This window comes from Nansenia antarctica (genome assembly GCF_963989245.1).
Source record: "Nansenia antarctica genome assembly, chromosome: 3".
In the NCBI taxonomy this organism is placed as follows: Eukaryota; Metazoa; Chordata; class Actinopteri; order Argentiniformes; family Microstomatidae; genus Nansenia; species Nansenia antarctica.
The window spans coordinates 47377626-47390585 of record NC_137688.1 but is presented as its reverse complement, the minus strand read 5'-3'; the positions used below and the strand labels follow the sequence as shown (position 1 = coordinate 47390585).

At 45.2% G+C, this 12960-nt stretch overlaps 1 protein-coding gene across 1 annotated transcript in view; it reads right to left on the bottom strand.

Annotated features, from left to right (window-relative positions):
• LOC308153263 (vang-like protein 1) overlaps positions 1-12960 on the bottom strand; it is a 49341-nt gene that overhangs the window by 28429 nt on the left and 7952 nt on the right. The window contains exons 2-3 of the mRNA XM_080526349.1: positions 10609-10880; positions 1894-2023 (exon numbers count right to left, since the gene is read on the bottom strand). Of these exons, the coding sequence (XP_080382475.1) occupies positions 1894-2023; positions 10609-10679 (201 nt within the window). The 5' untranslated portion in view covers positions 10680-10880. The remainder of the gene's footprint in view (positions 1-1893; positions 2024-10608; positions 10881-12960) is intronic.

Sequence of the window (12960 nt, the reverse complement as noted above, 5' to 3'; positions counted from 1 at the left end):
TTGAACCAACTGGTCTTTGGTGCAACATTCCAAAAGCTGTTCAGAAGGGGCCTGAATAAAGTTGTATAAATTAGCAGCCATCACCAATATTTTAAAATATAAATATTACCGATAGTAATTCAACATAAAATACAAAATGATATAAATCTAAACCCACACCTTAGCAACACCTTACTTTTTGACGAGCCCCCTCTTTGTTATGACCAAGCCCAGTGATCACAACAAAAAGTCCACACTTGATCAAGGTTAAAGTAATATATTTATTAACTTTAACCCTCCCAGCCCCGCCCAAACTGGCTTCCTGATCCAGATAGGCAGCCAACAGGGAAGAGAGGATTCCACACTGTGGAATATGCATACTGCTCTATACTGAGCTGTGGTGCCTCTCTCTGTATAATCAGTGGCCCTGATTACTCTCTCTGACTAAAGCCAAAAAACGACACCCGTCAGCAGTACTGTGGGGAACGACATAAATAAGATAAGATACCAAAATACTGCTCTGTGGCAAATCCTGTGATGCATTATACACACACAAATGCACACATGCACACACAATCATGCAGACACAAAAAGTCTCTCACACACACACAGAAAGTGACATTGACAAACGGGTGCATGCCCACACACACACACACACACACACACACACACACACACACACACACACACACACACACACACACACACACACACACCACTCTCACAAGCTTTGACGGAGGGAATAAGCCAAGTAGGTCAGTGATTGTTGGTAAGTTACGTGCTGGTCTGTGTCTCTCTCTTGGCTCTCTACACCACCGCAGAGACAGAGAGCACTTGGAACACAGACCTCTCATCCTCTGTATACTAGTCAGTCAGTCAGTCATGTCTCAATACATCATTTCATTCATCAGTCTCTTCCATGGCCAGACATACAATACTGTAGCACACAAAAATAACCCCAAAAAAGTAATATTTTTATGACTACTTCATCAGAAAATGGCAAAAACCATGAAGCCACAATGAACCACTTAACACCAGAGACATTGAAACATTGATCAGCTCCACCATTAAAGGGACATAAAAGCACTTTCTATAATCTGAAAGCTTCAAATCAAGCCTGCGAAGTGGAAGTCTTCATCTGAACCACAAAGGGATAGAGCCTATCCAGGAGCTAGATTGATTCTCTTGACCACGAGTGGATTATATGTTTATGATTTATGTGCCTCTGATGCATATACATTACAAAGACATCATTTACTGCAAACACAGATAAACGCCCCTGTGAAGCGTTAACACAGAGAGATATAGATTGAGAAGAACAACAATCCTCTGATGCACTCTGATCACGATGATTGGAAGATAAGTCGACATCGAAAGCACTCAGCCTAACCACAACCCAGGCATTGTAGAATAAATGACAGGGGATGATCGGATAGGAGAGGGATGGAAACAGGGATATACACAAGGCCATGGATATAGTCCAAAGGCCACCTGTTTCTTAAGGCTTTAGAAAAGGCACTTTTATGATGAGCTAGGCAGCTACACATAAACAATGACCTAAAAATGACCACTTCCTAGCTCAAAGACATCATGTATAGTTCAACATGATAGGAGAGGGTGGCCTTTGAACTAATAGGTTCAATCTCCTGGCTTAAGCTGACAGGTTAGAAAAGTTACCCCTAGACCAGGCAGACTCAAGTACTTCTGAGAAAGTACAGAGAGGAATTTCTGGTGAAAGTTCGCTCTGGGATTACTGTTAAACAACGGAGAAGACTGTACATGTCCATTTAAGGACGTGGATCAGTGGTTGCTGGCTCCCTAGCTGGGCGTGTTGCTGTGGGTTGGTTGCCGGGGTGGTTTAGGGGTTGGTTGCAGTATAGTTGTAGTATGGTTGTAGAATGGTTGTGGGCCTACCTGGACCTCCTCCCCCCGTACAGATGAGTCCCCGAGGAGTGGTTCTGCCGGCGGTGCGTTGATGGTGACCGACTTCTCAGAGCGATTGCCGTCCTTGCTGCGGGACTTGTGGCGGTCTCGGCTGCGCTCACTGTAAAACAATGACAAGTAGTGAGGAGGGGGTGAGGAGAGACAGGCAGCTACACTCTCGTTTTCCCTTCCACTCTCTCTCTCCCTCCCTCATTTTTCTCCGTAGATGCAGCGACCAGCGGGTTACAAACCATCATCCACTACAACCTCAATCCCGCAAGCTTTCACTTGCAAGTGATTTCAGTTTTCAATAAAAATGTTTTGTTTCCTAATTTCCTTCTCTGTTTTTCTCACAGTGAACGTCTGGCAGACAATTCAAAATGACACGTTGTGAGGACACAACTGTACACACACACACACACACGTACACACACATATACACACACACACACACACACGTACACACGTACACCCACAGGAAAATGCTAGAGTGCTGTGTGGGCCAGATAAGCAGCAGGGCTATCGCCCTTTCCCCAATAATGCAGCTTAGAAGGTGGCAGAGCCCTCTTTGTTTCATGCCTCCACCCTTTCCTCATAACCAAACCACTGCAAAACCAAATGAACTTTTCTCCACTTATCCTCCTTCCTCCCCTCCCTCCCCTCCTCTTCTTCCCCACCCTCCCTTCCTTCACTCCTCTCATCTCCCCCACATATGAGGCCCATTAGCTGAGTTGACCCCTGACTCTGACCCGTTCACTCTCAGCCCCCAGATCTGTAATCCTGTGTAGGAGTGGCGGGCGAGAGGAGGTCTGATACAGTATACAGTACACACCACATGGCACGTTGCCCATTCTCCAGTTCCATTACCACTCCCTGACACTGACAGGCAGCTCAACGCCCCCCCCTCCCCCCTCACTCTCACTAATCTCTGATCTGTCCCATCCCTCCCTCCCTCCCTCCCTCCCTCCTGCCCTCCCAGCCCCCTGCGGCCTCCACCGTGTTGGATATATACCTCCTGTTCTGTTACTGAGGGGGGCAATATGAGAATGAAGGGATAGAGGGAGGGATGAAGGGATGAGGAGAGAGAGAGAAAGACAGACAGACAGGCAATGTTGAGGAGAGAGCCAGAGAGTGACTGTCATATGTGATAGAGATAAGATATGGAGTATCTAATATACAGTGGTGGAAATAAGTATTCAACACTAAATCAACATATTTCCATTGCAGCTATTCACATTAATTAATTGATTAATTAATTTAGACCAGACATTAGCACTCAATAAAACTACACAGCTAAAGAAATTGTAACATTCCAATCCATAAAAAAGCTATGTGCAATAAAGTGGAATAACAAAGGAAAAAAGTATTGAACACAGTAAGAAAAGGCATTAAAGCAGCTTATGTCACTAATGACTTCTGCTACCTGTGCTAATTAAAATCGAATTAGTACATGGTGGGTAAGTACTTTGACTCTTTGAAAAAGGGTTTCCAACCTCTGAATGCAGGTAAACAAATCATTTGTCACCAAGCCTTCCTGCAAGAAACATCTCATGATGGGTAGAGGCAAAGAGCTCTCCCAACACAACATACCATGTTTGGAGGAGAAATGGCTATGATCCTCAAAATGATCCTAAAAAGACCATACCTACAGTGAAGTTCGGAGGTAGATGCATCATGGTATGGGGCTGTTTCTTTTCACATGGTACTAGTGGAATCCAAATTATCGAATGGAGGATGAATGGAGCCATGTAGCCTACCGGGAACTTCTTGAGAAGAATCTGTTGCCATCCATCAGGATGATGACGATGAGACACAGGTGGATCTGCCAGCAGGACAACGATCCAAAACATACTGCAAAGGAGACTCTCAATTGATTCAAGAGGAAGAAAATAAAGGTGTTGGACTGGCCTAGTCAATCACCAGACTTAAATCCAATGGAAAAATTTAGGAAGGAACTGAAGATCAAGATTCACCAGCGGGTCCCCCAGAATCTTCAAGATTGAAAGACTGTCTGTGTTGAAGAATGGGTCAAAATCCCACCTGATCACTGTGAGAGATTCGCTTTTTCGTACAGGAAGCATCTTCTAGAAGCTGTCATTGGAAACAAAGCTTCTCCACCCAGTATTACATTAGGGTATTCAATTAATTTGTTATGGATTAGAGTGTTAAAATGTCTTTAGCTGTGTAGTTTTATTGATAATATCAATGTATGGTCTAAATTTCAAGTGAATACCTGCATGGCAATATGTTGAATGAATTAATTAGCTGATGTGTTCAATACTTATTTCCCCCACTGTATCTAAAGAGAGACTACTGAGCAACACCTCACTGGATCACTAGGCAACCGTCCAGCAATGCTGCCCAGCTGAGGAGAGTACCGTACAAGAGAATCCCTCATAGCGATTTTTCTTTTCAAACTAAATGTTAATTTCCCCTTCTTTAAGCTTGTTTCTTCACCACAGGTCCTACTCATGGGCAATTTTAACCATGACTCATAAATAAACAGCAGTGGCAATATTTCAGAAGAGGATGCATAGAGACCTAGACAGGACTAGTCAAATCAAATCAGCACCCACACAGAATCATTCAAGCAATATTGCACATCCCATATCTATTGAGTACGAACCGAAATTCAATTTAAACTCAATAAATGATGATTGGCACTTCCGCATGGCTTGTGTGCCGCATACAGTACACAAAGCATTAGAGAGAGTGGTTGGACAGCCTTGTTGAAGTGACAGCATCGGAATATCCTGACTGGTGATGAGCTCGTCAGGGAGACAGTGTGATTGGCAGCTGTAGGTCTCTAGGGGAGCTAGATGTTGTGATAAAAGGGTGTTCACTCCACCGTTTCCTGCTTCTATTCCTGTACTTCCTGTTCAGCCAAGGACACAGCTTCCTTTAGAAAACCCCTGTTAAAGCAAGCCCTTCACAACCACATGAAGCCAGGTAGAGATACCAAAAAACTATTTGCGATGCACAGAGCATTAACACAAAAAATAGTTTTCAATAGACTCAAAACGGGCAATTCAGTGGTACTCCAGAAATGCCACCTTTAAGTTTGGAAGAGCTGGTAGTGAAAGATTCAGTCATAGTTGATAGGTATTTTGCAACTGGCATTTCCAGTGGGGACTCCCAGGGTGAAAATGCACAGTATATTACATTTGCTGTCTCTTTCAAAGCCAGCAGAGAGAACCAAACCCCCCATACCGCCCCCCCCCAAAAAGACAGCTATTCAAATGTAATACATCTAAAAGGAATGGGAGGTTGAAGAAAGCCCTAAATAAATGATGGTATGATGGATGGATACCATCATTAATTTAGCTACAGTTATTCCAGCCAGGCTGATCATCATTTAGAAGCTGACAGCGATTCTAATCGCTAATTGGAGGCTGCGCGCGGGGGGGGGGGGGGGGTTGGGGGGTGAAGTCATAGTCAGAGAGTGCTACTGTGGTAGAGTACATGCCAGGGTATGGTAGTTTAAACCAGGCACTCTAGGCCTTTTCAGGTTGGGTTGGGTGAGACATCGGGGCTGTGAATTGTATGAGTTGAGAATATGTGACACAGCCCAATGAAAAGGGCTACCTGTAGGCGAAATCATTTTTCAGTTTTTTACATGTGCTTAAACTACAGATTGTAAGCTTTCAAATGATGCATCATACATTGAAATCGGAAACAAATTGAAGACGACATGAGTATTTGAAAGTTGCTACACCGGAAATCACTAAGCACATAAAATCCCCATCAAAGATAATGAATCCCCATCAAACAACAAGAAACGAAGTCATTGTGTTATAGATTACACTTATTTAATGAACGTAAAACTGTTCGGAAAAATAACGAGTGGGTACTTCACATCTTCGAGTTGAATGTTAGCTAAAAAAACGAAAATCTGGAAAAAAAAGAAAAAAAAACTTTAAAGACGAATTTGACGTCTTTCTCATTTCCGAGAGGTGTCCAGAAACACCAGGAGCAGTCACATATGGTTATGGTTATGGTTATCATTACATAGAGACAAATAGTTGATAGTTGGAAAGGTTGGACTTCTCCTTCATAGAGTGTAGTTGTCTGTGACTCTGGACACATGGGAACTGGTGAAATTGATTAGAATCGTTCAATCAATTAATTAATTACAGTGGTGTGTGTGTGGGGGGGGGGGGGGGCAGGGTACAAGGTGGGTTGGGGGGGGGGGTTGTCACTTTTGTTTTTTCTGTTGTTTTCTGTTGTATTTGTTGTTAGTGTTTGTATTGTGTTTGGTTTGTGATCAAAAAAAATATAATAATAAAAAAAATATCCCCCCCAAAAAAGTAATAATAAAACGGTTATACTGTAATTATATGGACAGTTTAAGTATGTCAATATGTACAAAATAATATCATAGTCACGAAAGCAGAAGTCTTTGGCAAAAGTGGCTTGTGGCAGACGAGTCTGCATATCAATCTGTTTCCGTCCCCTTCCCCCTCCAACATCCTCCTAGCCAACATCATTAACATGCAGCCGACTCATTGGTATTCCAAAGCTCTGCCCTGCTATGATCTGATTAATGGAATTTGACTTCCAGCGTGGCTTCCTAAAGCAGGTAGGGGTTTAAGAGGTGGGGGGGTAGGGGGGTAGGGGGGTAGAGGGAGTCCTGTGGGGGTAGTGAAGCTTGGCATGCTGGGGCATAGCCTTTCCAGAGCTGGGGAAACGCTTCTCACTGTAACACCCGCAGGTAAGTAGTCTGACTCGGAGCCCCCCCCCCCCCCCCCCTCCAACTGACAGACAGGAGGGTAGGTGGATGTGTGTGTGTGTGTGTCTGTGTGTGTGTGTGTGTGTGCATACACTTCTGCCAAAAAATCAGTAGACCAATTCACTTACTCTCTACGCATGACTGGTAGGCCAAACCACACACCTGTGTGAAAACGACCCGTGTGTCAACACACAGAGCCAGAGGAACTGGAGGAACTACCGAAGGGACCAGTGTCAGCTGAAGGAGGCGGCAAGGAGGAGCCAAATACATAACCACACCTCTCAGCACCATCGTTTCTGCCCCATGATCACATTAGAGAGAGAGAGAGAGAGAGAGAGAGAGAAAAAGAGAGAGAGAGAGAGAGAGAGAGAGAAAAAGAGAGAAAAAGAGAGAGAGAGAGAGAGAGAGAGAAAGAGAAAAAGAGAGAGAGAGAGAGAGAGAGAGAGAGAGAGAGAGAGAGAGAGAGAGAGAGTGTATCCCTGCACCTTGAGAATCATGGTGCTCAATGACACTGGAACTTTATTGGGGGCAAGTGGGGGTGGGGAGCTTTATATGTAGAGAGATATTCACACACACACACACACACACACACACACACACACACACACAATACTAACTGCTTTTTAAGATACCTGGACATTGAATATTCCTCCATCCATCACATTGGGCAAGTCCGCTCAGAGCATTTCAGTGTTGACACAAGTATAGCCAGAGGGTTCAGTGTTGACACAAGTATAGCCAGAGGGTTACAAGTATAGCCAGAGGCCCAGAGTGCAGTGTGAGGAAAACACCCAGAACCACAGACTAGAATGCAGCCTGACTATCCAGTGTTTAAAGTGGTCATCTATAACATTGGACAGAGAAAAGAGATACCACTGTCAAAACAAAAGTATTAGCAATAGAGATAGTATTAATCCTTATTAATTAATTGTAAATGTCTTCTTATCATACTTAGCATAAATCACAGAGCAATATTTGTATTATTTTAAAAGGAAAACAAACTAACTATCAATAAGCTATTTGAATTACAAATTAAATCCAATGATTATATGGTTAGATCATGTCAATGTCAAACGAAAAAGAAAAAGAAAAAAGTAAAATTAGCCATTGCATGCGTGTCAGTTACAACCTCACATGTTTGTGTTCAGTGTTGACACAAGTTGAGTCAGAGAGGCCCAGGGTATAGTGTGTGACAGGCAGTGCTGGGCCCGCGCTGTTTGCCAGGATGAGGTCAACACTGATAACACCACCAGGGCCGACTGCAGGAGGACGGCCTCAATGTAATCTAGAGATCTGCCAGGACTCCCTCATCTTCATGACAGACATTCATACCTGATCTACACAGCATCTTTATATCTGAGTGTTCTCTATCGTTACAGTCACACGAACAGACCCCAGTGTTTCCATTACCCCCCTTCTCCCTTGCTCTGTAGCGAGCGAACATTATGTGGCTTCCATTGAATTTCGATGAAAATGTGTAAACCGGCATGTGCTGTAGTCACTGTATGGAGGGTCTTAGTAGAGAGTCTGGGCAGACACTGGAGTATAACACCAGGTCTGCGTTTAGCAAGACAAAAGCTTGGAAAGCTCTGCTAGAAGTCATGTAGATGTAATGACTCATGTCTTACTCATGCTTGTATCTTAAAAACATTTGAATCTTGAATGCTTTCACAAGGCTCATTCTCCATGGCCAACTTCAGAGCGAGGAACAGTTTGGGGAACTGTTATACTCCTACTATAATACGCATCATAAAAAGGGATTGGAGTTCGGCATTTCATTCATCCATTTCCCCATGCTAATAAAATATGGGCCACTTACCGGTAATTGAAGTTTTACCAATCAAACGACCCAATTTTCCACATGAGTAACGACTAATGTGATTCACTAGTGTATTCAATAATCGTCGGGAAACTGTCACGTCGACAGTGTAAGAAGAGTCCCCCTCCTCTTCCAAAACTGAAAAGAAGTCCCCAATATACAAGCAGTTGCCCGAGGCAAACGAAAAGCACTTCACACTTGATGCGTCATTGTATGTGTTCTTGGTCTAGGATAGAAGAGAGATGGAGACGACAGAATTATGGACACAGCACAAGAAAGACAGAGCTCAGTAGAAGCAGCTGAGATATGAGAGACCCGGTGGGTAAGCACCAGGCAGCTGGAGCTATTAGACAGAATGCTATGAAACCCTTCTGCCTTCTGCCACCATCCTCCAACCTTCAAAGCGTATGCCAACTCCATTATATTTCTGAGGTTTTTTGTACAAATGTAAGCCAAGGACAAGGACAGACACAGATTTCCACAAAAACACTAGTGTGAGTGTGTGTGTGTGTGTGTGTGTGTGTGTGTGTGTGTGTGTGTGTGTGTGTGTGTGTGCGTGTGTGTGTGCGTGTGTGTGTGCGTGTACGCGTGTGCGTGTGCGTGTGTGTGTGCGCGCGCACACGCCTGTGTTTGGGTGAGTCTGGCTCCATCCCTGGCACAGACATAATTAGACAATGGCAATCCAAAGCCGCTTCACGCATGGCACACACTCCCCACTGGAGTAAAAGGATTACCTTCAGATGAGGATGGCGGGGGCTTTAAAAGCCAACAATTTCTCTTTTGTCTATCAAATTAAGAGGCCAGCCGGTGGCCTTGGCATAGCGGGAGAGAGGAGGCGACGGCGGAAAGGAGTTTGGCAGAGAGGCCCAAGCATCCCTCTCCAATTCCCTGTCACTCACTCCAGAGTTACAGAGCTTCTCTCTCTCTCTTCTCTCTCTCTCTCTCACACACACACACACACACACACACACACACACACACACACACACACACACACACACAGAAGTGAGCCCCACTTCTGCTGCATAGCTCAGAACTACAAGGACAAATTCCTGCCCTGGGGGAAAGTGAGAAGAGCGCTGGGGGCTCAGTGGGTTCACCCCCCCCCCCCCCCACCCCCCTGTGACATGTGACATGTGCCTCCCTGGACCCTCCTCAGGGACTGTGGTGGTGAAATCAGAAGAGAGAGAGAGAGAGAGGAGGGGGGGGGGGGGCGGGGGGGGGGGAGGGGGTCAAGTGGAGATGAATGAGGGAGGGCAGCTGCTGGACTTTTCAACACGCCTGGGGCCTGGGAGAGAGGGATGGAAGCGAGGGATGGGCGCCCGCAGCGAAGTGGGGTGTGACGTGTGAGAGAAGAGAGGGAGAGATAAAAGAGGAGGAGGGTGAGAGTGACGGCTTGAGAAACATCAAGAGAGAGAGAGAGAGAGCAAGAGAGACGGTGGGAGAGGGAAAGAGAGAGATAGAGAGAGTGTGTGAGACAGCGAGAAAGGGAGGGGAGTGTGTGTGAGAGAAAGAGAGTGGCGAGGAGGGAGGTAAAGAGAGGTCCAACCAGCAAGAGAGATGGTCACTCAGCAGTAACAGGTGCCACAGAGGGAGTGAGACAGAGAGAGAGAGAGAGAGAGAGGGAGAGAGAGAGAGAGAATAGCTAGAAAAAAGGAGGGGCTGTTTGGAATAGGAGCCTCCCTCTTCAGGCCCGCCATGTATCCACTGAGCCATGAGCCGGGCCTCTAGCACCTGTCCCCTCGCCCTTCCTGAGGCCTGTCAGACACACATTAGCTGACTAACGACAGACTAATAACCCCTGCCCACCCCCCCGGGGAACAGACATGCAGAGCTGGAGAGGCAGATAGACAGATTAGAGAGGGAGAGAGAGAGCGAGAGAGCGAGAGAGAGAGAGTGAGAGAGCGAATACCAAAGTATCACCACACAAAAAGACGAAAAAAGTGTGTGTATGTGTGTGTGTGTGTGTGTAGGTGTGTAGGTGTGTGTGTGTGTGTGTGTGTGTGTGTGTGTGTAGGTGTGTGTGTGTGTGTGTGTGTGTGTGTGTGTGTGTGTGTGTGTGTGTAGGTGTGTGTGTGTGTAGGTGTGTGTGTGTGTGTGTGTGTGTGTGTGTGTGTGTGTGTGTGTGTGTGTAGGAAGTAGAGGGTCTTCTTCTTACCCGTGCCTGTGGGATCCCCTAGAGCGGCCGGAGTAGTAAGAGTACCCCGAGTAGGTGGACTCTGTGTCCATGGCGACAAAGTCCTGCCCCAGCGATTGGCCGAGGGCCGCGCAGAGGTTGCTGGGCTTGGCCGCGGGCAGACGCAGCGGGACCTTGTGGGCGGTCTTGTCTGGTGGGAGGCAGAGCTCGCTCAGGAGATTGGCGGAGGCCGCAAGCTGTCGGGGGTCAATCTTGAAAGCAACCCTGGGGGCTCCCCGCTAGGAAACATCAACCTGGGGAGGAGAGAGAGAGAGAGAAAGAGAGAGAGAGAGAGAGAGAGAGAGAGAAGTATGTAAATGTAGGAGAACTGTGCTCTGGGTCATGTTGATGAGGCGTATCTACTGGGGGGGGGGGGTGTGTGTGTGTGGGGGGGGGGGGGGTTGTGTGTGTATCCAGTCAAAAACTGTAGGATGAGATGGTTTTGGGTTGGACAGAGTAGACCCTAGAATGACTTCAACCTGGAGAGCCTAGTCTTATCCACTCAGCGAGGAGACGTTCCCCAAGCTTTGGTGCAGTTGTTAGGATATCACTCACAAGAAAGAACAATGATGATGGTTTTGATAACAGAGGTCAAATAGCCCACCATTAAGCACTTAAAAGCATTGGCGTGTGAACTCCTTGCTACATTTCTCTTGAACAGTACATGGCCCTCACTTTCATAAGGAATTAACATTCCCAGAAATAAATAAGACAGAAAAAACAACCGCCTCATTGAAGACAGCCACTTTTCTCATTCCTATTTGGCAGTCCTTGAAGGCAGAGTATTCAATACCCCGCACACACATTTTTGTGTGTCATTTTAGTCATTTAGCAGGCGCTGTTATCCAGAGCGACTTACAATACACACCAACACACAAACCAGTTGACACACGAGAGCCTCGACAGCAGGGACAGGGATACAATACAATCTACTTCAAGTTCAAAGAAGGTTACTTCATGGCGGTAAAACGCGTTAAGGGATTCTAACCTTTTTGAGAAGTAAAACAGTGTCAGTGCTCATTTAAATGGTAATATATGCCATTTAACTGATGCTTTTATCCAAAGCGACTTACATTGCAGTGAGTGCATAGATTTTTCAGTATATATGGTCCCAGCGGGAATCGAACCCAACCCACAACCTAAGCGTTGTTAGCGCAATGCTCTACCAACTGAGCCACAGAGGATCACCACCAAATGGTACAGTATAGGGCTGCCACAAACGATTATTTTCATAGTCGACTAGTCACCGATTATTTTAACGATTAGTCGACTAATCGGATCATAAATTACAGCTTATCGCACAATTACTCAATCGCTCTTATTTAGCTATCATCTTCTAAATCAGCTTCTAAATGTAGCTTGAAGTTGTTAGTTGTTGTTGTAGGCATGTGCTAACTAAAAATAAAGACAATTAAAATGATTGTTCACTCAAAAATATATATTTTAATGAACTTTGCAGATTTATTTCTGGCATCACTTGCATGTAATGTAATGTAAAGAGTAGTAGAGGGTGCAAACTGCTGAGTAAAATGAGGTAGGCTAGGCACTAGGCAACCAAAAGAATACAAAAACAAAAATAAATACTTGTACAGAGTACAAAAGTTTTGCTTTGCTTCACTCATCTCATAGTAGAACGCGCCTTCTTAGCACTGTAACGTTAAGACAACATTTTTAGCTATTTGATAAGTATCGCTTTGATGACAACGTAAAATAATGTAAGAAGGCTTTTAACGTAACGATATCGTTAGCCAATAACAAGCTAACTAGCTTACCGAGACGAGCCATCGTCTTCCTCGTCATCTGCCACAACGTGCTTCCTTTTTAGATGCTCGCGCATCATAGACGTGCTGCCATGATAAGCGAGTTCAGCTTTGCAAATTTTACATTTTTCAACGTTGTGGTTGAAATGCTCCCACACTTTAGAGGTACGAGGACAGGAAGACATTTCTCTGTTTGTTTTTCCTTGGAAGTCACGTGTGCCCCGGATGACCGACACTGCGCATGTACATCAAAGACACTGGGAGACGCTAGCCAGTGGCAGCTTCAGGGAAGAAAAACGAATGCTTATCGAATGAAATGAATGGTCTTTATTGTCATTGATATAGTACAGGTACCAAACAACGACATTTGGGAGGGGGGGCTCCCCTGGTGCTAGGCAAAAAATAAAATAAAAAATAAACGCTTATTTCAGCTCCAAAAAAACATGCGACTACGGCGATTACCAAATATGTCGGCGACGATTTTGGTAGTCGACGTCGTCGTGACTAGTCGACTAATCGTGGCAGCCTTAGTACAGTACCAGTGTTTCTAAGAATAAAGATAGATCATACACCT